Genomic DNA, 22,710 nt, shown 5'->3' on the forward strand with positions numbered 1-22,710 from the left:
ATTCAGAAAATTGGCTCCAAGATAAAAATGGAAGAGCTGGAATTGGTTATTTGAGCAAAGGCAGGATTATGCAGCCAGGGAACTGGACACCTCAAATAGCAGCTTAACAAAGAAATGCTCAGTGCTGCAGAAAGGAAATTAGTGTGTATATATATCTCTATTTATGTATCATTCCTGTGCAGGAGGAATGACACAGGACTAACATCTCTATCCCATGCACACTTGGCAGCCAAGGCCAGGTGTCTGGGAGGGAACAGAAGAAAAGCAAAATATCTCTGGATATTCTCCCAGCATTGAGCAATCCCTAGCTAAGGGATTTCCTGAGAAAGAGGAAAGACCTTTGTGTTTTCTGTTCCTGGTCACACTTTGCTTTTAAAAAGCTGTTTTCTGGCTCCAGGTGAGCCTTCAGCAGCCCTAAAGCTCAAAGGGATGAGCTCCATGAGATACCTTCAGAGAAAATCAACCAACTTTTTCATGTTTTGGAGTCAGCCAGCCACAGGATGTCTCTTGGTTCTTGCCAATGAGGACAAACAAGCATTTCTTTCCACTCTTCTCCCCACAAAGCACTTGTGATTTACAGAACAGAACTGGTCTGGACACAGCCCTGAGCATCCTGGACAGTGGAAGGTGTCCCAGTCTAGGGCAGGGGATGGAAATGAATGAGATTTAAGGTCCCTTCCCACCCACACAACTCCATGATCCCTGTTACATCCTACACCTGCTCTGGTTTCACTACACCCAAGAGCTTTGCTGTGCTTAAGAGAGGAGGGAACAAGAACTGCTCACCCCATCTGACATCCAGGACCAGCAAAGATTTAGACAGTCCCCTAATGATTTTTCTGCTCAGGTCCTATTCCTTCCCCAGCAATTTCTACCATTTCATTTGGTTTTTAAGATCTTGCACTTTCCAAAGACCTGCATCTTCCCACTTCAGTATTTCACAGCTGTGCCAAGCCCCAGGTGAGACCATGGCTGTATTTTAGAACCTGGCAGAGCTGCATTTCCCTGTGTAATCCATGTGCAGTGCATTCAGCTCCACTGTCATTTAACCACTGGATGTTCCTTACATCACAAAGTGGTCCCAAGGCTCTTCACCAGCACCATTTGTTTCCACAACCCCAAAGAAATCAAAACACTCCAAATCCCCTTTTCCACACTGAGCAGTGCAAACTCAGCCCCACTGATAAAAACAACACCCTATTCCCCTCTAATTTCCTATTAAGTGAGTTGATTTTCCTTTTTCCTGCAGGAGGGACTTCACTCTGACTCCCAGTGCCAGTGTTTGAGGCTCTCAGTGATTGACACTGTCAGAAGGGTTCTGGGAAGGAAGGGCAGCAACATCCTACAGAAGGTTCTCCATAGCAAAGTGTGGCTTTTTGTACATGTGTACAAATACACATGGATGGATTCAACCATTACCAACACTGTATTTTAGTTTTTGCTGTTTTAACAGGTTCAGACATCAAATTAACTCACCCATAGTTCCCCAAATCTCCTCCAAAAGGCTTCTAAAACCCTCACATCACACTGACCAAATCTGATTTTTTTCAGTCTGCTGATTTAGGTGCTAGGTTACACAGCACTCTTGGGAGCTCAGGATTTCACACTTCAGCTCCTTGAGAAATGTGGAGTGAAGACCATCTGGTCCTGATGATTCCTCACTGTTCACTTCAGGGGTTTGCTCTGAAATAGATTTTACTAACACTGCAAGTTCAGGTATGGCCTCCCTCCAGCTCCCTCTGTTTGAAATGATAAAATACAATTTAAGACAGAAGTCTCCAATTTTACAGAGAACACAGACAGCAGGAATTCACTTTTCTGCTTCAGGCCATCTTCTCATCCCTTTCTCCTCACACTCCATCATGTGCTGACCCTGTGCTGTCCCTGGCAGATGTCCCAGCTCTGACAGGCTTGGAAAAAAACTATCACAAATTTGTATGTTATTAGCAAATGAAAGTTTTGTATTAATTTACTTGCAAATAAACAAGAGAATAATAATTGCTATCCCTTGTCCTTAGGAGATCTCTGAGGTTTGGAGGTGGGTATTTCTCTTTGCAGGGTAACTTTTCACTGGTGTTGGATGCTCACTGTGAACACAAACACCACATGACCAGTGTTTGTTTAACCTCTAAAGGCTGTGCCTTTGCTTTGTGTTTTTTGTAACCTTCCTCAAACTATTTTATTTTTGGTTAAGTTCTATTACACAGATCCCCTTCTACTGAACTAAATGCTGGTGGTGGTGATGCATGTCACCACCCTGGAATGGCCATCAGTTTACAGTCCTAACATCCTGATAAATTTGGGGTTTGAGCTGGATTCTCTGTGTTTGCCATGACTATAATGCCATTATCTCTGGTGTGGGGTTGGGAGCATTGATGTTTGGGCAGAGATGGACCCTCAGTGACACGATGGTGCTGAGCTCCATCAGAACAGAGGAGTGAGGGAAGCTCTGTGCCCACACAGACACAAACCACCCCTCTGCCTGAAGTGCCATGGAAGGGCTGCTCCTGGGGGACAGGCACACCTGGGCCCCCACAGAGGTGCAGGAAGTGCAGAAGGAACTCCTATTGTCTCAGGATGACAGACATCAGGTGTGTGCTGCTCTGACCCACAGCACTGCCAGGGATCAGGGCACATGATGGAATCCTCACCCTCCCTGAGCTCAGGGGAAGATGTGCCAGAGCTCCCTCAGCTATTCCCTGCAGGGATCAAACACTGAGCTTTGCAGCTTTTCACTGATCTTGGGCATCCATAACACTTTTCAGTGGTATTCTGCAGCAGCATGAGAAGTAATGGCCATAAAAATTAAATCCCAAATTGCACCTCAGTGTGAGGAAGAGCTGCTTCCCATGAGGGTGGCAGAACCTGAAGAGCTGCCCAGGAAGGTGTGGAGTCTCCCTGTCTGGAGACATCCCAAACCCACCTGGGTAATCCTGGATGGACTGCATGGTCCCCAGAGATCCCTTCCAGCCCCAACTGTTCTGTGGGTCTGCCCCAAGAGTACTTGGCCCCACCAGTGAGTGTCTGTCCTGCACTAACCTACCATTGTGGTGTTTTGCCCACAACAGGAGAACACACAAGTGCAAACTCAGACCACCTGTGGAATGAAGATGTACAAATTTACAGATCCCTGTTTCCTTATGGGAGAGTTTTGGCCTCAACACCTTCTGCACTTGCCACCTCCCCTCCAGTGCTCTCAGTAAAACTCCTCCATGACCAAAAACACCAAAGATTTATTTCCTTCTTGTTCAGACTGAGCCCACCCCCTGTGGAAGGACATCTCCAAAAACCTGTGGAGGCACAGGCTGGGATTTACCTGCTGCTGAGTGAACCTGGAGAACTGGGTGAACTCCCCAACTAAGGAGGACATCAGACAAAGAACAGAATACACAATTTCTGTATGGAAATGAGATAACCAGATGACATGGAAAAGCTTATCAACTGTAATAAACTAAAGCAGATCTCACTCAGTGCTTATCAGAGGGTATTACTGATTATCATTCCAAACCAGCCTTCCAAGTAACTTCTCGGGTGATCTTTAGAAGTAAAAACCTTAATCTAGGCATCAATAATGTAAAACTGTTACATTCATTATTTCTCTGTTTTACTAAGCTCTCCTTCCCCAGCCCTTCTAGGAGAAATCTCGCCTGTTTGACCCTGAATCTACTCCAAGTACCATGGAAACATCTGAATAACAAGAACGCTCATCAAAATTTAAACTTCTTACAGCAGTGCCAAAGGCAATGAAATTTTTATTGAATTCCAGAGCCTTCATTTTCCACACAAAGCTGAGCTGGAGGAGAGGCCTCAGACAGTCCTGAGCATGATGAGACCTAAAGACTTTGGGGCCTTGTTTCCCATTTCCAGCTATTTCCAGGCAAAGTCCTCAATCCCAGTTCCCACCACACTGCCCAGCAGGGATCCTCCAGCTACCCTGGGACTATTTAGTAGAAGGATCTGCAGCAATCACTGTGAACAATAAAATGTTACTTCAGGATTTAGGGATGTTTATTCTGGATATACATGGTGGATATAGGGTTGAGTTCTCCCTTCACCTGGAATGACACCCAAACACCTTGCTAAGAAGTGCTTTGTAACTGGACAAATTGAGAATATGGCACACTGTTATTTTCTTCCTTGAGTCTTTCAAAACCTCAAATCCTAAATTTGCAGTTGTTCAAATAATTTTGAAGATTAAAAAATAATAATACCAAAACTTGACTTTGTCTAAGATGACAGGGAGATGCCTGGAAAAGGCACCATCAACAGGGAATGAATGGTCCCAGGCCCTTCCCCAGCCCCCTCCTCCCTGGTGGGACTGGGTGGACATTTGTGGAGCAAATCCAGTATTTGAGAGGTGACTGTGGCCCATCAGCCCCTTCTGCAGGGACAGATTATGGGATGTATATTCTGAAAAATCAATGCTGAAGTGTCTCATACTGGGCACTAAAACAGCTGGATACATTTCCTCTTAATTTTTCTCTGTCCCAGTCAATTTTTTAAATGGATTCAATGCCACTTCATTTCAGCAGAGAGCAAAAATACATTCATTAGTAGTTATGAATGATTCAGGTGCCATGGAGCTGAATACCAAAACAGGAATAAATATGGATTTCAACAGAGTATTATAAATAAACCATGGAACTATCCCCTGAATAAGGAAAAATATCAAATATTGAATATTTTCTCAATCAAGTAGCACTGTGAAGTTTGTGCAGTGCACAAGGCAGTGAGATCCTGGGGAGAAACAGCAGGAGAACACACATTTAAGAATTTCCTAATTCCATCCCATAAGAAGGGGAAAGAGGGTGTGACAAATTAGAGACAGCAAGCCTTGACATCCCATATCTTTGAATATTTCCCAGTGCAGCCCTCACAGTGGGGGTTTCATTTGTGTGCTGCAGACTGAGGAGCTCCAAAAGCCAGGAAGGACACACATTTTTGGATCATTTGAAATATTAAGCTGTTTGTTCAGTGAATACAGATTGCCCCAGATCATTTTGGGAAAAGACAAACTAGAGCTGGGAACAGTAAAAATAATTTATAGGAACGACTAAGCCCCTCTCATGTTCACCAATAGCATCTGACAGATCCAGGCACATCCTGGCACTAGAAAAAAAATAGCTATTTCCTGATCAAGTTCAAAAGAAAATAGAGAGAGTTACTGCTTTTCCATGATTTTTCTTGTAATGACACAAATTCTGTAGGCTGAATTTACACATCAATTCCAATTCCTTTCCAGCTCAGTGAATGCAGGCCCATCTTCACATCAAAGTCCCTTCTAATTTACAAATCCCAAAAATAACCTTAATTACAACCCACTTCAATAATAGCTCCATGTAAGGAAGGAGCAAACAAGACCCTACAGCCTGAAAAGAAACAACTCAAAGGATTGAATAAAGGCCCAGATAAACATGCCTGGCATAGTGCAGGAATAAGGGAGGACTGGATCAGCCTTCCCCATGAAAGCTGGGGAAAGAAAAACCAAATACATTTAACAGATTGGCACAAAACAAAGAAAAAAGGTGCTGTTCTCCTCAGAGCCATGGGATGAGGGGAACACAAGATGTTTACATGGAGGAGTGGGAGAGGAAAATGGAATCATAAAAAAGAAACCTATGTGGGATTGATAAATAATAGAGAAACCACTGAGGAAATTCCAATCTGCCTGCAGAACAAGAGATGACTCAGGGGAAATAACAACTGTGCTCAGCCTTTTCTTCAATCTCCTCAGCATCTGCCTGTGGACACTGTCAGAACTGTCAGAACAGGGTCCTGCAGCTGCTGTGCCCTGCCTGGGTGTCACCATGCAACAGCTCTGGGGGCCCTTTACCAAGAGATCCTCATCTCCCTTCTACATTTTTTAATCTTCACATGGCCCAGTGATAGCAGCAGGAATTCAGAATGGGAATTAGGAAAGCACAGATCCCAGTAACACTGTTTCTTCTTAAATAAAATCCACTAATTTGGGTTGCTTAAAGTAAAGAAATTGAGACAGGTATTATGGATCAGGTGCACACCTCAAATCCAAGGAAGTTTTTCATTTTTCAAGTTTGTGATGTTCTAGAAAAGAATTTTTCTCTCAAAGAGAAACAGGCTGCAGAGCATTCACACATTTAAACTACAAATTAGTAACAGTTAATAGATTAGGAAATTCTAAGTCTCCAGTACTCACATTTCACATTAGTATATTAAAGTGACTACTTTAACAGAGGCAAAGGAGCCTCCTGATAAAACCACAGGTCAATAATTCTAAAAGACTATATTAGAACAGTATTTTTAGCAAGGTGGTACAGCAGTGGATCCCTACAAGGGAAAGATGCTCTTCCAATCACTAAACCACAGCCCCAAATGCCACATCCAAAATTCAAATAATTCCCTCTAATCCCTAATATTTTCCCTGCACTTCAAAGAAGTTTCTCTTTTCCTTGGAAAACAGCAATCAACAATTACAATCCCATGTGAAACCAAAGAAGTCAAGTTCCATTTTTCCAAGAGAACCAGCTTAATATTGAATCCACAGTCTTCTACCCAAGTATTCAAAGTGCTGATTTAACATCATTGTGGTGGATGTGAGGATGCAGAGCTCTGGTAACAGCACCAGCAGTGCATGGAAACCCTCTGGAGGCTCCATAAAAGTTTTTTTTCCTTGCTCACACCCAGGGGAATTTGACAGGAGTTAACAAACCCTCTCTTCTCCTGCTCACAACCCCCCAGGTGTCTGCCTGGACCATTCCAGCTGCAATCCTCAGCAGCAGCAGGGAGATCAGGAGCTCTGAAATCACTCCTCTAATGGTTAATCACACTAATGATGGTTTAGGCAAATTAGCAGAGCAAGAAGCATGCACTGTGCAGATTGTGTGACTGGGAGCAAGAGCACAGGCAGTGCCAAGGGCAGAGCCCACAGCTGCTCCAGCCCCAGAAATCTTACTGAACTCCTCCCCAGCCCCACAAAGCCTCCAGTGGCTCTTTTCCCTTCCCACTCCACACAAATTCCCAGAGCAAAGCAAAGTTTCAGCTAATTATTTAGAGCATAGTGATTTGAGCCTTATGGTTTCTTCTACAGCCAACAGAACATAACAGGATGGTGGTCACAAACTCTTATTTATCTATTGTCTTCCCACTGGAAGCACCTTCCTAAAATACAGTTTCTTCTCTATGTGGCATCTTAGGATGTGCTACAGGAAACAGGCAAAAGATAAAGACTATAAATCAGAGATATGTTAGTGTTGACATTGTCAGTAAACAAAGTTATTAATTATACATATACTGGAAAAGCTGAAGAAAAATTATTTGCCCAAAGGGGAAAGGCAAAATTATATTTTAAAGATTCTCCCCAAAGCATGGCACACAGCTCATAGTAAATCATTAGAATTTAGTGAAATGTTTGTTCTGCAGCCCTGACTCAGAGTTGTGAGCTGCTATAAACTCAGCTCAAAAGAGACTTTCAGTTCAGAAAAGTGATGCATTTTAAGTTCTGCTTCAGCCTCTTTTGTTCTTCCCTGTGCACAAAGCTTCTTGGGCAACCCCAGCTCCATCCCTGTCCCAGAGCCATGGGGAAGGGGCTCATTCCAAGCCCTCAGAGCCCTGGCCAGCCTTGGGGCAGCCACAGCTCCCACCCTCACAGGGAAGCTGCTGCCACAATTCCTCACTCATCCAGGGGCACATCCACCAAAGCCATGGCTCTCCAGAGACTGGGATCACCCAGGACAGGTCTCATGCTTTGCACAAGCCCAGGTAGATGATTCTGCTGCTCTTTCCTCACTCACCTCCTCATTTCTCCTGTTACTGCAGTTTCCAGCAGGATCTGTTCCATGACCCTGCTGGGCACTGAGGTGGCACTGACTGCCCTGTGCTTCCCAGGCTCTCTCATGGACATTACTCCACCAGGATAAACAAAGAGCAGAAGTTTGAGCTCCAAAACAGTACAGAACACAAGCAGAATTATTTCCAAAGACTGCCAAAACTGTTGCATCTCCTTCAAGTCCCATTCCACTCTGCTACAATTCTATGGAAAAAACACATTGTCCTGCCTAAGGACAACTCCTTGTGCTTGCTGATCCAGCTCAGGACAGACAAGCAGCACTTTTGGGAAGGTTTTGCAACTTGCATGGCTACACCCACTGCAGGCAACACAAAGAGAAATCCTGAGAATTCCTACATTAAGCTATCAGTGATGGGGAGGTTCCAGGGGGCCTTCCTAGTGTTGTAACTCAGCATGAGCACAAACCCCCTTTTATTCAAATTGTCTTCACAGAACCAAGTGTTTTACCAAAGCTAAAACCATCTGATGTGAGAGACACCCAACCTGAGGAGTGGCACTTGCAGAGCACAGGGTGCTGTGAGCTACCACAGTTCAGCAATTTGTATCCTCACCTGCAAAGTGCTTTGTTCCATTTTACACTGAGACTATATTTAAGCTCCTAAGGATGTGAAAAAGGAAACATCATAGCTGCAACCTTTGAGTCAGCACTTGAAAACAAACAAAACCAGCAGAGCTGCCAGAATTTGGAAATGGTTAGAAAAATATTCAATACAAAAATAACTTGCCCTTCATTAACCATTAAGCAGCCTGCTTTGAGCCTGGTTTCCTTTTGTGAGTATCTTGGATCCTGCTCCCATTTCCCTCCAGGCCTGTCCCCAGCACCCCTATGGAGAGAGCACCTTCAAAAACATCTTTATTAGGCAGCTCACAGCTGCCTCCAAGGCTTCCCATCTCCTCCAGAACACAGTGTTTAACTTTCACTGGCATCATAACCAAACCCTGTTTACTCCAGGAACCCAAACTCCACCGTGGTTTCCCTTTAAATTATTCTTCTCACGAAGACAAACTAATTAACTGCAAGACTGTGTAGGGAATCAGCCACCACAGATAAAAGCCCTCCTCCTTCCCACAAATTACTGGATTGTTTCATCTCTGCAACTTTGGGAGAAACTTCCCTGCCAAGGACTAGAGTTTGGATAATGAGACATCCAGTAATGGCAATAATCTGGCTCCCATTAGAGAAATCAATTATCTGCTGGATGAGAGTCAGCTTTACCATCATAAAAAATTAACTTGAAAAAAAGTCTATGTTCACTTTATGGTATGGGCTCTCTCTCAAGACTGATTGATGTGTGGTGCTCCTCAGCATTTCCACTTTAACATGACCCTCAGTTTTCATTATGAAATTTGGTGGTGTGAAAATAGCACAAAATTTTCTGCTGAAATAAAACAAAATTAAGTCCCATAAAATCGAAAATTAAAGTTGAAGCTTGATTCAACCAAATAAAATAGAAGGATGACCCTGATGCACAGAGAAGTATTCACCATTTAGGGCACAACTCCTACAAAAAAAGTCTCAGTTGGAGGCAAAAGGCATTTTAATGAGCTTAGTTCACACATTCACATTTCCTGGAAGTCTCTGGCATGTGCAACTTAAAAATTACTACTGAACCTTCCTGCTTTTAGTTTGCAATTGAAATCCTGTCATCTCCTTTTGATGGGGAATAAAAGCAGCATTAAAACTCCTATGGCTTATCTCTAGTACATACATCTACTGCATCCTTGAATCCTTAAAAGCACCCAAGAACACTTGGGACTGGGAGCCAGCAAGGTTTACCTTTCCTACAGCATTGTATGAAAACCACACTGCAAGAAGAGTAAACCCTGTGCTAGGCAAAGCCTGCACCAAACGAAAAAGCACATTTTTACTTTGGAGACCAAAGAAACCCCACCCCTAAATATAAATCTTGGGTAAAAAAAATTCTGTAACTCCCTGTTTAGGCCAAAGACACAACCTCAGCTTGCTGTTTTAAAAGCCATTTTGGGGAAAAAGGATTTCTGTTCCTAAAGCAGCAGCTGGTTCAAACCCCTGTTAACATGATCCTCATTTATTAGAAACGCTGTCTGAAAGAGAAACCAGCCTTTACAATTCCCTCAGTTCAATATCAGTTTCTACACTGTAGATATTTAAGACACTGCTGCTTAATTTAGTAACATTTTTATTATCCCCAAGGATTCCTCAAGAACATTTACAAGGAAAACCATTTGTGCAAATTCTATGGGTTACTGATCATTTGGTTTTGTCTTTCTTAATGGGTTTTATATATATATATATTTCACAAAGAGGGTTTTTTTTTTTTTTAATTTCACGTGTATCTCATCTCCTTGGCATGCACAGCTCTGGATCTCTCCTCCCAAACACACCATTCCATTATGGACACCCATCCCAAGGATCTCATCCCTGTCCTCATGAACCCCTGCCCATTTGGGGGCTGTTTTGCAACTGTTTTTTCAGCACCACAGAAATCCATTTGAAAGCTCTGCAGCACCTCTGTAACACAATTTTCCCAGATATAATAAGACTGTCCAGGGAATTCCAGATGTTTCATTACAAGAACTTCATGACAAAATGTTGTCAGGTCTTTGGAAAAGAGACTCTCTCCCACAACACTGTTCTCTGACACCACCACAGAATGTTAAACATCTGCACTGCTACCAGAGAATCCTCCTTTAAATTCCAGCAAAGCTCATTAGTGACTTTTGGAAATACAGCTGAAGAAAACAAATGTTGGTGCCCCTACTGAGAACCATGGCAAGCTCTCTTCCATGTGTCAAGGGCTGGACAAATGTTCCTCCTGGTCTTAGAAAAACATCAAGAGACCAAAAAACCTGCAAACTTACAACAGTCCAGCTACAGAACAAGATTCAGACACTGAGCAGGAAAAGCAGAGGTTCTGCTGAGCCCAAAGCCCATGGAACAGAAACCAGATGACAGTGCTAAACACAAGAGTGGGACTTTTGCAAGATGCAAAGAACATTTTGGGAAAGCTTACCTTCAGTATTAAAAATTACACCTCTCCTTTCTGGTGTCCAGATATAATGTGAACAAGTGAGGTAGCCTTAAAATAACACTCCCCTGTCCTTCCTCTCCCATGTACCTGAATATCTGTTTATAAGTTTTCCACCAGCAACACCTGCCTTGAATACAAATGTGAGAGGCAAAAATTCCCAGTTAGTTGAATTAACAAGTGAACTGTGAACTCCATCCACATTAAACTTCACTAAGGAGCAACAGTGAGGACTTTCAGAAATCCTTTTCAGGCAAATTGTGAAGTGCAGTGGTAGAGACCCAAATTCCAGGGAGTTCAGCTCATCCACCTTTCCCACACCAGACTCCTGGACTCACTGCCCTTGTTTGCACTGCTGCAGAAAAAAGATCACTAATTACTCATTACAGTTTCAGGACAAGAAATAACTCCTGTGAAATCAAGGTGTTTTTACTTCCAAGAGCTTCCTCAAGCAGCACATTCTGAGACCCTCAGAAAGGACAATACTTTGTCCCCCACGTGAGCCTTTGACAGGTTCAGGTTCATGCAGCATCTCCTGAATCTCTAATTGAGAAGCAGCCCATTATCAAATGCAGCACTGAGCTTAATTAGAGAGGGAAATCAATGAAGATCATCTAGAACGTATGAGAAAGGTCTGAGCAATTTTCAGTGATGGTTCAAGTTTCTTCCCTGGAATTGTTTCCAATAATAATGAAAGCTTAATGCAAAATAAGAGTTACCCAGACATATTACTCTGCTGCTGCAGGATTTAATGTGCTTTGCAAACAGCTACAATTTCTGGGGCAGGATGGCATCAGCTTTTATCAAAGCAGCTGCCCCAGAGAACCCTGGACAAGCCCAGGGCTCTTCACATTCAGGTTCTTCCTTCTGCAGCTGTCCTGGTTTTGTTTTAAAGTCTTCACTTGCCTCACACATCCTGGCACATCCTCTTTTTATTTTAATAACAATTCCTATGTTGATCAATGTATAATCACAACTAGCTTTTAAGCCAAAATATTCAATTAAAAACTTAAAATGATTACCTGCCATAACTAATCCAAGAGACTCCATCCCAGCAAGAGCAAAGGCAACAGGAAAATCAAGGTGAGGCAATCCTGCCAACCCTCCCCAGAATACAGAAATCACTGCTGCCTGACACTGCAGGACCACCACTCCAAAATATTTATTTTCTGCTAGAATAAGGCTTTGCCATTGCTGTAAGCCTTGTCAGTTCTACTGAAAATATTTCCAGCATTTCCTTCTAAAGCACAAAGTGGACAATTCCATCAAAACAATTCTGCATTTGGATTTTTCCATACAATTTGCTCTGGCAGTATGAACAAGGCCATGAGGAGCCAATTGCCACATGCAATCTCTGATTTATCATTACAGATACCCCAAATGATGCATCTCTTGTTTTATTTCTGAGTTTAGCTACATTATCACAGTGAGACATTTAATGCACAATACTAGAGACACAATATCAAACACTGAATGCTGTCCAAGACAACTCAGTTGACTTTCTGCTATTCCAAAACCTCACTGAAAGGTAGTAACAAACAACAGCAAAGAGTAATTCTCACTCTTCTCCCACAAACACAGGGATTTATTTATTTATTTGAGAGCCTGCCATATCAATTTTATAGGAGAATGAAAATGGAAATTTTTTTTTTGTTTATGGCTTTCTGGTTCACTATTAACTGCAGTAAATATTTCAACAGTGAGAGAAAGTCCCCCCAAACTGCTGGTCCCCACCCCAGCACCAAGGCAGGCCACAGGAAGCCCCTGTGTTGACCTCACTCAGACCCAGCCCCTGCACAAACTCCCAGGGCACTGGGCACAGCCATAAATTTGATATATTGCCCAGATGAAGGCTGAACTTATGACCTTCCCAGTATTTAACTGCCACTCTGGCTCTTCCAAGCTGAGCAGATTAAATACAGTAACTACCTGTTTCCCCATCTCTGCTGTCATCACTTCCCACTCTTATCTGAGGGAAATGCTACAGATTCTTTCATGGCTGGGGTGAGCAAAACAAATTTTTCCAGTGCAGTCAATTCATTACAGGTGCTGTAAATAACCTGCACCCACAGTGAGGGGAGAGCAGTGTCACTACAGCCAAGAGAGAGGTGACTTTTCAGGCACCCAATTCTTGCCCCCACCATGGGAAGTGTCCTGCCCTGGCTTGGACTGTGGTGACACCAGCTTTAGCACCCAAGAAAAATCAAGTCCCTTTTCCATATTCTGTGATATTCTGGGTACAAAGGTGCACACACATTTTATCCATTCAGTGCTTAGCCCTGTGTCAGTTGTGGACAGGATTCAGCTTTAGGGATTCTCTCAGCCACAGGCTCTGTTCTCTTCCACATGAAAACACTTCTCAGGTTTACCAGACAAAGGGTCAGTGTGTGACCAGTGGGTCCATGAGATCTCCAATTTGCACATACATATAAGCACTGAGTGGTTTGGGTGGGGAGGGACCTGAGAGGTCATCACACCCACCCACTGCCAAGGACAGGGACACCTTCCACTAGCCCAGGTAGCCCCAAGCCCTGTCCAGCCTGGCCTTGAACACTTCCAGGAACAGGGCAGCCAAAAACTCCTTCCAAAGTTAAGGAAGTTCTTGACTAACTCCAAGATACACAATGCAGAAAAAGAGACTGAGGACAGAAATTTATGTGTAATTCTTCTGGACTCTTTAGTACCTTTCTAGTCGAGTTAAAGGTCATTTTCCTGATTCAGCCCTCCTGTGATGTATGTAGGGAAACAAATCCCATCACTTTTTAAACCAAACATTAGGGCAATAGAAGTCTCCTTTAGCACCTTTTATTTATGATACAGGAGTTCAACTATTTTCAGGTATGTGAAACTGGTGATATCCTTAAATGTCACCAATAGGATCTGAGTAACTGCACTGAAGGTACTGCTTATTCCAACTGGAAATGGTACCAAAAGTACAACCCCCAGTACAGAGTGAAACCTCTTAGAAAAAAACAGGCTTCAAGGAGAGCTGCAGAAAAATACAGAAGGGAGTTAGTACCTAAAAAATTGGATTTCTTGACTGCAATGCTGACAGGCTAATTTCCAAGAATGGCAGAAAGAACTTAAATTAAGCAAAATCATGCTGTTATTAGGTGGGGAGAGATGACAATTTCTTTAATCTAGAAGAAAATGATCCAGGGATCAGGTAACAGTTATTCAGGCTATTCAACCCTGCACCAAACTACAGTAATGCAGAAATACAATTACTCCCCACAGTGACCTCTCAAGGAAAATAGAATTAAGATTAGAACCAAGAAGTAAAATCAGAAATGTCACTACCCAAAATGCACTCCATAGAATCTTTAATATATTTTAATATTTGAGCACAAAGGATTTTCTTTCCAGTGACAGGTGTATAACAAAATTACCATGGAAGGTCTGGCAGAACACATTCTAAATCTTCACACTCAAATGAAGAAATCCTTTACCAGTGGTTCAGATAAGGAGCAAAAGAGTTTTCTCCAGTTCACTTTCATCCCCAGGTGACCTGGCTGGATGTCCTGCACTAAGGCTCCTCTCAGCTTTACCCATGACCTACTTAATTGCATCACATCATTAATGTTATTAATTGCTGTCACTGTCCATAAAACCAATTCTGTAAAATGGAGAGGCTGGAACTGAATTAAACACAGCACACAGTGAGCTGTTTGAAGCCACCATAAAGTGTTCTGAAGCCTCAAGCTTGGAGGTATTTCCAAAGCCAGAGCACCAAATCTGTATTCTTTTGGCCAAGATACAAGGTAAGAAAAACATGGAGTTTTCTCCATGACCAAACTGAGTCTTCCTTTTGGTCAGAAACCCCTTCATTTATGGATGTCCCATGAATAATTTTTTCCCCTCAGAATGACTTTTTAGACCAACTTTGTAGCACCATAGTCCACAGTAAACCAAGTCAGTTAAGTTCTTGTAAGAACCCTTCATATGCCATGAAACTCCAGAGAAAGAACTGGAAACCCCTACTAGGGTCCAATCAATAAAATTTCCTCAAGGAATATAAGAAAGGCAAGGAAGGAAAACTTTTACCTGAATTTTTCCCCACTCCTTACCAAGTCTATTTTCTTTCCTTACCCAGCCTGCTTTATTTACTTTTTTATGCTTACTAAGATGCTTTTAGAACTACATTATCAATATTTCAGTGCTTTTTCTAGTAAAAATAGCTTGCAAGAGTAAGCAAAACAGTTAAACACAATAAACCAGCATATTACTAAATATCTCTGCTTTTATCTTCTTGCAAGTTCATTGAAAACAACAACATATTTAAGGATTATGAAAAATACATTAGAGATGTCCTTTCCAAAGATAACCAGGTTGCAGTACCACAGGTTGACATTCAGATGGGATCAAGCCACACTGTGACCTTGGCCATCAAGTATATGACATCAACCACATTTAATACTATAGCAGCAAGCAGAGCAGCTTTTAAGCATCATCAGGTTGTATTAAATAAGCACATTGCTCATTTGGCTATTTAGGAAAATATAAGCATTTGGAATAATGAATCAGAGTAACAATATTTATAACAGTACTGGAAGGGGCTTGGTTTGTAACAGGGCACAGAACAGATCACAGAATAAACCTGGAATTTAGTCATCTGGAGAAGTGTTCTCTGTGGAAAATAAAGTCTCTGACCCACCTTGCACTGTCAGCTCTGCCTGGGCCTCCAGGGTGTCGTTGCCACTCTCAGCAATGCAGGTGAAGGTCCCAGCATCAGCCTCAGACACATCCTGGATCTGCAGAGTCCCCCCAGGGAGCAGCTGGAACCGGCCAGACCTGCACACACAGGGACACATCACACCATGGACATGGCCAGACCTGCACACACAGGGACACATCACACCATGGACATGGCCAGACCTGCACACACAGGGACACATCACACCATGGACATGGCCCAGACACAGCCCAGATCTGCAGGATTGCCCTGGCCAGACCTGCACACACAGGGACACATCACACCATGGACATGGCCAGACACATCCCAGATCCCTGGGACACCCCTGGCCAGACCTGCACACACAGGGACACATCACAGCATGGACATGGCCCAGACACAGCCCAGATCCCTGGGGCTGTCCTGGCCAGACCTGCACACACAGGGACACATCACACCATGGACATGGCCAGACCTGCACACACAGGGACACATCACACCATGGACATGGCCAGACCTGCACACACAGGGACACATCACACCATGGACATGGCCAGACCTGCACACACAGGGAGACACATCACACCATGGACATGGCCAGACCTGCACACACAGGGACACATCACACCATGGACATGGCCAGACCTGCACACACAGGGACACATCACACCATGGACATGGCCAGACCTGCACACACAGGGACACATCACACCATGGACATGGCCAGACCTGCACACACAGGGAGACACATCACACCATGGACATGGCCAGACACATCCCAGATCCCTGGGACTGTCCTGGCCAGACCTGCACACACAGGGACACAGTCATGCCATGGGCACCACCCCAGTGAGGAGCACAGAGGAGTTATAATTACACCATCACATCCCACACTGAAAATTAAGTTCAACCCTATCAATTCCACATGAGCAGCTCATCTTTTTGCACTTGCAGCTTCACTTGGTCTTTATTAAATGTGATCTAAGGTATTTAATCAAGAGCAGCCAGAACTGAAGAAAATGAGATATAGTAATCACATATTTTTTTTAAAAAGGCATTTTGCAGATCCAGCTGGAATGACTGACTGCTTGGAAAGCTGAGGGAAGTACAACAGGAGAGGCTGTTCCTTTACAACACCAGGACCGCAGTGCACATTATACAATGTACAGGAATTGAATTTCTGTGAAAAAGTAAGCCATCTCTGAGATTAAATATTTCAGAACATACAGGTTAAAAAAAAGATACAGGTTAAAAAAAATTCAAAATACAGATTCATCAGGTGACAAAGGGTCTGTGCAGAACTTCCCCTTCTGACTTGCAAAGGGTGGGGAAGGGTTTCTAACCCAGCCCTTACAATCTATCTGCTTTTGCTGCTAAATGGGACAGATAAAGGTGGCACTTCCTGCTCAATGCAGCACCCTCAGATTCCAGCCACATCCTCCTCCCACTGCAGCCATCACTGCCCTCCACCTGATAAAAGCTGTGCACAACTTGGAAAAGTTCCTTCTACACTCCAAGTTTCCACATAAAATACCAAACACATTTTCCAGTAAGATGCCAAGAACCTTAAGCCAGGACAGGTTGTGTCTGGATGCAGACCCAAAGTCATTCTTATTTGCAGTTGGAAAAGCAAAAGTCTGGGAGAAAGGGAAGAGAATTCTGTGGCTTCCTGCCTGACATTTCAAACAGTAGCTTGTTTGGGCAAGGGAGGGACTGAATTCTGTCAATATATGAACATTTCAACAACTGCATTTTTTGTTCACTATTTGGAATGGACAATGGAATAGCCAAAAAGCAGCCTTGGTGCTTTCTCCATTTGAAATTTTCCTAGAATTGCACACCAGTAGAACCAATCCTGACCTCCTTGGACAGGTAAATTATTTGGACACAGATTTTGCCTTATCTCATACTATTATTTATCAGATAAATATTGATTTATTATCCCACTGTAACAGCTGATCAAATTTCTGGTTAATACATTTAAAAGCAGAGCAAACAAAACCATAACTGGCATTAAATTTTAAAAAGATCCAAAGAGATGTCCCTATCCAGGTGTTCTGTAAGAAAAGCCATACTGTTCCCACGAGAAACACCAGGATTACAGAATGGCTGGATTGGAGGAAGTGCAGGGAACTTTGAGTGAAGATATGAGTTTGAAAAATCATATTAACAGCTTCCCAAATGCTGGGAAAAATGTCCCAGGCTTGCGTGGGAATGGTACTTCAGACTAAAACCAGACCTAAAGAAAAAACACCAGGAGTAAGACAAGCCTGGACCTTGACAGATCCATCCATGAAATTTTCTGCCTTCTTTTATTATGTAAAAGAGCTGCTTTGACTTTTTGTTCTTGCAGCAGGGAACGTGCTGAGGGCTGGAGTGAAAGCAGGGAGCTGGATCTGCCAGGGACAGCAGGGCATGGAGCAGGGAAGGAGCTGTGCCCCAGGAACTGCCACTGTCACATCCTGAAGGAATGATCCGAGGCCATCAGCACATCTGTGGCATTTTGAGGACAATAATGCCTTTTCCAGGATATCCATTGTTACCCTCTAAAAATAACAGGTGCCTTAGGATGTTCCTTTCCCACTGCCAGCCTCTGGAAAAGTTATAACAGCAGTTAAGATGTTACTAAAACTATTACAAACTATTTTTTGTTGTCACTTGAGTTTGTCCCAGAGGATCTCACAAACTACTTGTAGCACTGGAATATTGATGGGAATTCTCCTGTTCAGCCATCTCAACATGAGCCATGTTTATATTCCCTTTGATTATTTTCCTCCAGAAAACCAAGAGTTGAGTTCAATTTCCTAATAGGTGATTCAGGGGGATTTTAATGGAAGAAAACAATTAATCTGCCAGACTCCTTGGTGATTCCCTCTGTATGAATCAGCTATGGAGAAATCCTGGGCTTAAAGGAAAGCTCCTTTTGCAATAAAGCCAAACATCTTAATTTTGTAAGGACAATGAAGCATTTTCACAAAAGAGTGAAGCAATCGGATTTCAAACACTGGAGACAAAGAATCAGCTTAATATAAAAGTGATAACACAATTTGAAGTGTCATTAAAAACAACAAAGATTGATCACTCATATGTCAGGGAAGAGGAAAATCAAATTCCAGCCTTTTGTATGCATTCCTTACAGCCTTCACTTGCACCCCTGTAATATACAATTACTGAGCTACTCTGGATGCCTCACTCACAGCTCTTTGTGTTTCATTAGCACAAAATATAGTGAGCCTTTATTAATTTACTGTAGTCAAACTGTCAGTTATACCCTGAGGTTTAGGGTTTTTTTCCCTCTTTTAAATTACTATTCCCAAAACATCTTATAATCTATTTGCTGTCTCAGTAAGTACAGCAGATAAAATTAGACAGTAAATTAGATTATTTTGTGGGATCTACTACAGAAAAATCTCCATAATTACTCTGCTATTCTTAACCTTTCCTGAGCTGGGCAAGTGTAATTCACTTGGTACCAATCACTCAGAACCCTGCAAAAAAAAAAAAGTGGCAATATCACACATTTGTGGGAAGCACTAAGGAAAACCCTGATTAGGAATGTGATCATACAATCACAGACAGCAGAGCAGAAATGAATGTGGCACAAATGCCCTCAGCTGTCATCCCCTCACTGTAGGAAAGTATTACCTGCACAACCATGTTTCTGCAGGAATTTTTCAATTACATGAAATTTTGCTAAAATTAACAGTGCAACCTTCTGCAGAGTTTGCTGGACTTTACAGACATTAAAATGTTATTGCCCAAGTGCTTTCTGTGGTTTAGTTCCAGATGAACCATCTCATCTACTGCAGTTTTTTCAGAACCTGTGGCACCTGCATTTGCTCATTCTCTGCCAGAAATGTCCCAATATAAATGAAGATACACCATATATCCTGTTGGAGCACCTACTGATCCACACACTGCAAAGTTATCAGAGCAGATCATCTTCCAGATATTTCTCTGTGCCTGTGTCCCAGGCTCTGGGGACAAATCTACCTGGAACTTCCCTTTCCAATTTAGGAATTGTCAAATGCACAGTGACTTCCTGCATTTGCTGAAGAACAAACCCTCCACACAGGGGATTTCTCAGCCAGGCTAGAGACTGAAATAAAAAATCTCCACTAGGTAAGAAAGGCTCCAAGCTGGCTCAAACCTGAAGAGCTACTCAGCCTGAATATGACACCTCCATTCTAAACTTTTGCACCAAGCAATGTTGATACTACAGATTTTAATTTAGGAAGTTTTCCATAAAGGACTTAAGATTTATTCCAATAACTCCATAGTTCAGTGCCTTCCCTGCTTCCTTCCATTTCCCTCAGCACTCTCCACAATCCTGGCAGAGTCCATGGAGCCAATTCAGCTGGAAAAGCAGGAGGATATTCCAGTGTTGAGCCCATGGACGACACTGTCCATCTGCCAGGTGCCCATCTTCCACCATGGATCTCACACAAGGCTGGAACTTTCCTTTTGATTCTGGAGCTCCAAATTGGAGCTACATCTCAATCTAGAGTAGGGTTTAGTCTTTTCCTTTTTTTACAGACAGTGGAGTTTTGGGAAAACTATAAAATATGAAGATAACAAGCTGGACCAGCAAATCAATTCAAGGGAAAGCTTTAGTCTTCAGTGCCATTCTTTATGGAGAATCAAGAATTCAGCAGTCTCTCCATCAGATTTCTTTAAAAATCCTCAGAGCCAGAAGGATCCCTTGGAGTTTATGAGCCTTGTTACAATGGAAACTTGGAGCACTGAGTAAATTTTTGTTTCCCACCCAACATCCAAAACTTCCTTCTCTCACACTCTAATTAATTTGGAAAATATTTTATCACAGCGACTAATTTCACAATATATTGCATTACAGACTGTCTGAACAACTGCCAAGGCTGCCATCACTCAAGTTTATTCATATTTATCCATTAACATAAATCCTACTGCAGTCTTCAACAAATAATCCATCAAATTTAATCACCTTCCCTTTCCTCCAGATCTTATAACAAATATTTAATACCAAAACCCCACCACTCCCTAGCCTTAAAAATAATCTATTTTCCTACCAATACAGGCTCCTATCCATATTCTCCTTAGGAATACAGCCTGAAAAGCAAACATTCTATTTTGCATTAATTAATTAATTACCACAGTTAAGACAAAATAAAAATAAGGTTTTGTGTAAAACCCTCTAACAAGGGGTCAAAATTAGGGATAACCTGCCCATGCTGTCTGAGTTTTGTTTCCTAAGCCCAGACAAAGAGAAATCCCATTATATATGGTTATACCTACATATATGTATGCTAATTATATAAGTCCTATTATATATGGCTATACCTACATATATGTATGTTAGTGTTTGGGGTGGGGGTGTGCATAAATGAACCTGGGATTTCAGAGCTTTTCCCAGGCAGAAAACCTGCCCAGATGAAAAGAATCAGGTTTTTTTCCTTGGGATAAAGAAAAGCCACACTAAGAAAGTCGTACTTTTATATCAAAAGGGGATTTTAATACAAATTAAATGTGATTTAATTTGTAATTACATTAACAGACCATGCATAACAAGCTAAGGTAGCTATTTAGCAACAGTAACTGCAGGCTTTTCTCCGACAAAGAATCTTAATTTCTGGAGATTTTCCAGTTATTCTATTCACACCAATAACACAATAGCTGGAGGGTAAATGGAGTTTAAGAGGTTTCTGTTCTCTGCTCTTTGAATCTCTGCCCTTTTCAGCCACAGTCACAAGCAGCAGACTTGGGAGCTTTGGCTCATTTTGATCACTTGAAGGAACAATGAAAAAAGTTTACCCCACAGAGGGGGAAAAGATCAAATTTCTACCTTTACCTACCTTAAAACTCAAGCCTACAATAAGCACATTTCACTTTAAGAAAAGAAGAGCTAAGTGTTGGAAGAAGAAAAATGTCAACTGGAACCTGTTCTTGTACCAAAGGGCCAAAATACTAAAAACTAAAGCTAAGTATTCTGAAAATCAGGTTAGATTGGTTCAAATTGTGTGCATTTGAAGACCAAGTATATTTACTAATGTTATGCTCCAGCCCTCCAGAACAATTTCTCACTCTGGATTATGAGAAAAAGAAAATATCTGTGAAGTCTTAAGAAGTTATCATGGTAACCCCATGGAATGAGGGAAGAGAATTCCAAAGGGAATTAACAGCACTGTATTCAGTGGTGGGAAAAACTGGGCTTTATGTCTCAAAAATCAAGAAAAAAAAAAGGAGAGCTTTAACCTCCCTGTGCCCTGAATGTGCCACAACCTACAGAAGGATAGGGCAGCAAAACTTCCTGAAGATATGGCATCACTTTACATACAAGAGAAACAATTTCAGACCTTACCAGGCACATCTATTCTGCCATTTCTCCCCATCTGATTGTGCTGCTTTAATGAGTCTGCACCAGCTTTTGTAGGAGGAGTTCTTATATTTATAAAAACCCTGATTTAAATCATGTGCCTTCACACTGACACAGCACCATCTCTCAGTGGCTGTTTGTCATTTCCCACAGCAGCCTCCCATCAAAGACAGTTCAAATTACCAGCCCCTGGATTCTTTTAATTTAAGAGTTGCCAAAAAAGAGATATATTATATCCCTGGTGCTGCAGAGACTTGAGCATTGTTCTGACTGCTTTCTGTGTCAGCCACATCACAATTTACCTCTCCTTGTTCCATGATTAACTTGGCTCCCCATTAATCTCACTGCTGACTTCGAGGGACATGGAAAACATTCAAATAACTGTTTGCAATTCTGGTTCTAGGAAGTACCTTCATTATATGGACAAAAATGTGCTTAATATGATTTGTTCTGCATTTTTTATACTGATTTTTCTACCACATTATTCTGACTACATCAGCAATGACAACATATAAGTTTTCACTTGAAACACCTCAGAAAGCACACTGATTTTTTTGCCACCATGCCTACTGTTTTAATATTCTATTTTAATGAGAAAATGCATCATTTTGTTTTAAACACTTACTCTTCAATTCCTGTGGGACATTCTGACACAGAACAGACACTTCCATTGCAGAAAGCATGAGTGCAGGACTTCACACTCAAAATGTCCCAAGTCGTCCTTATTTCCTCAATTGCTGCTTCCACTGCAGTGCCAATCCAAAAGTAATCTACTCTTAATGATCTCCCTGCTTCAGACAGGATTTCTTGGTTTCAAATTGGTTGCAAAAAGATCCCAAGTCTCCCTTATCCC

General features: G+C 42.2%; 1 protein-coding gene across 7 annotated transcripts in view; it reads right to left on the minus strand.

Annotated features, from left to right (window-relative positions):
- NEO1 (neogenin 1) overlaps nucleotides 1-22,710 on the minus strand; it is a 153,930-nt gene that overhangs the window by 63,096 nt on the left and 68,124 nt on the right. For all 7 annotated transcript variants that reach the window (XM_079318359.1, XM_079318356.1, XM_079318361.1 and 4 more), the window contains exon 5: nucleotides 15,488-15,624. In XM_079318359.1, coding sequence (XP_079174485.1) covers nucleotides 15,488-15,624 — 137 coding nt within the window. The remainder of the gene's footprint in view (nucleotides 1-15,487; nucleotides 15,625-22,710) is intronic.

Source organism: Erithacus rubecula, assembly GCF_903797595.1.
Source record: "Erithacus rubecula genome assembly, chromosome: 14".
Taxonomy (NCBI): domain Eukaryota; kingdom Metazoa; phylum Chordata; class Aves; order Passeriformes; family Muscicapidae; genus Erithacus; species Erithacus rubecula.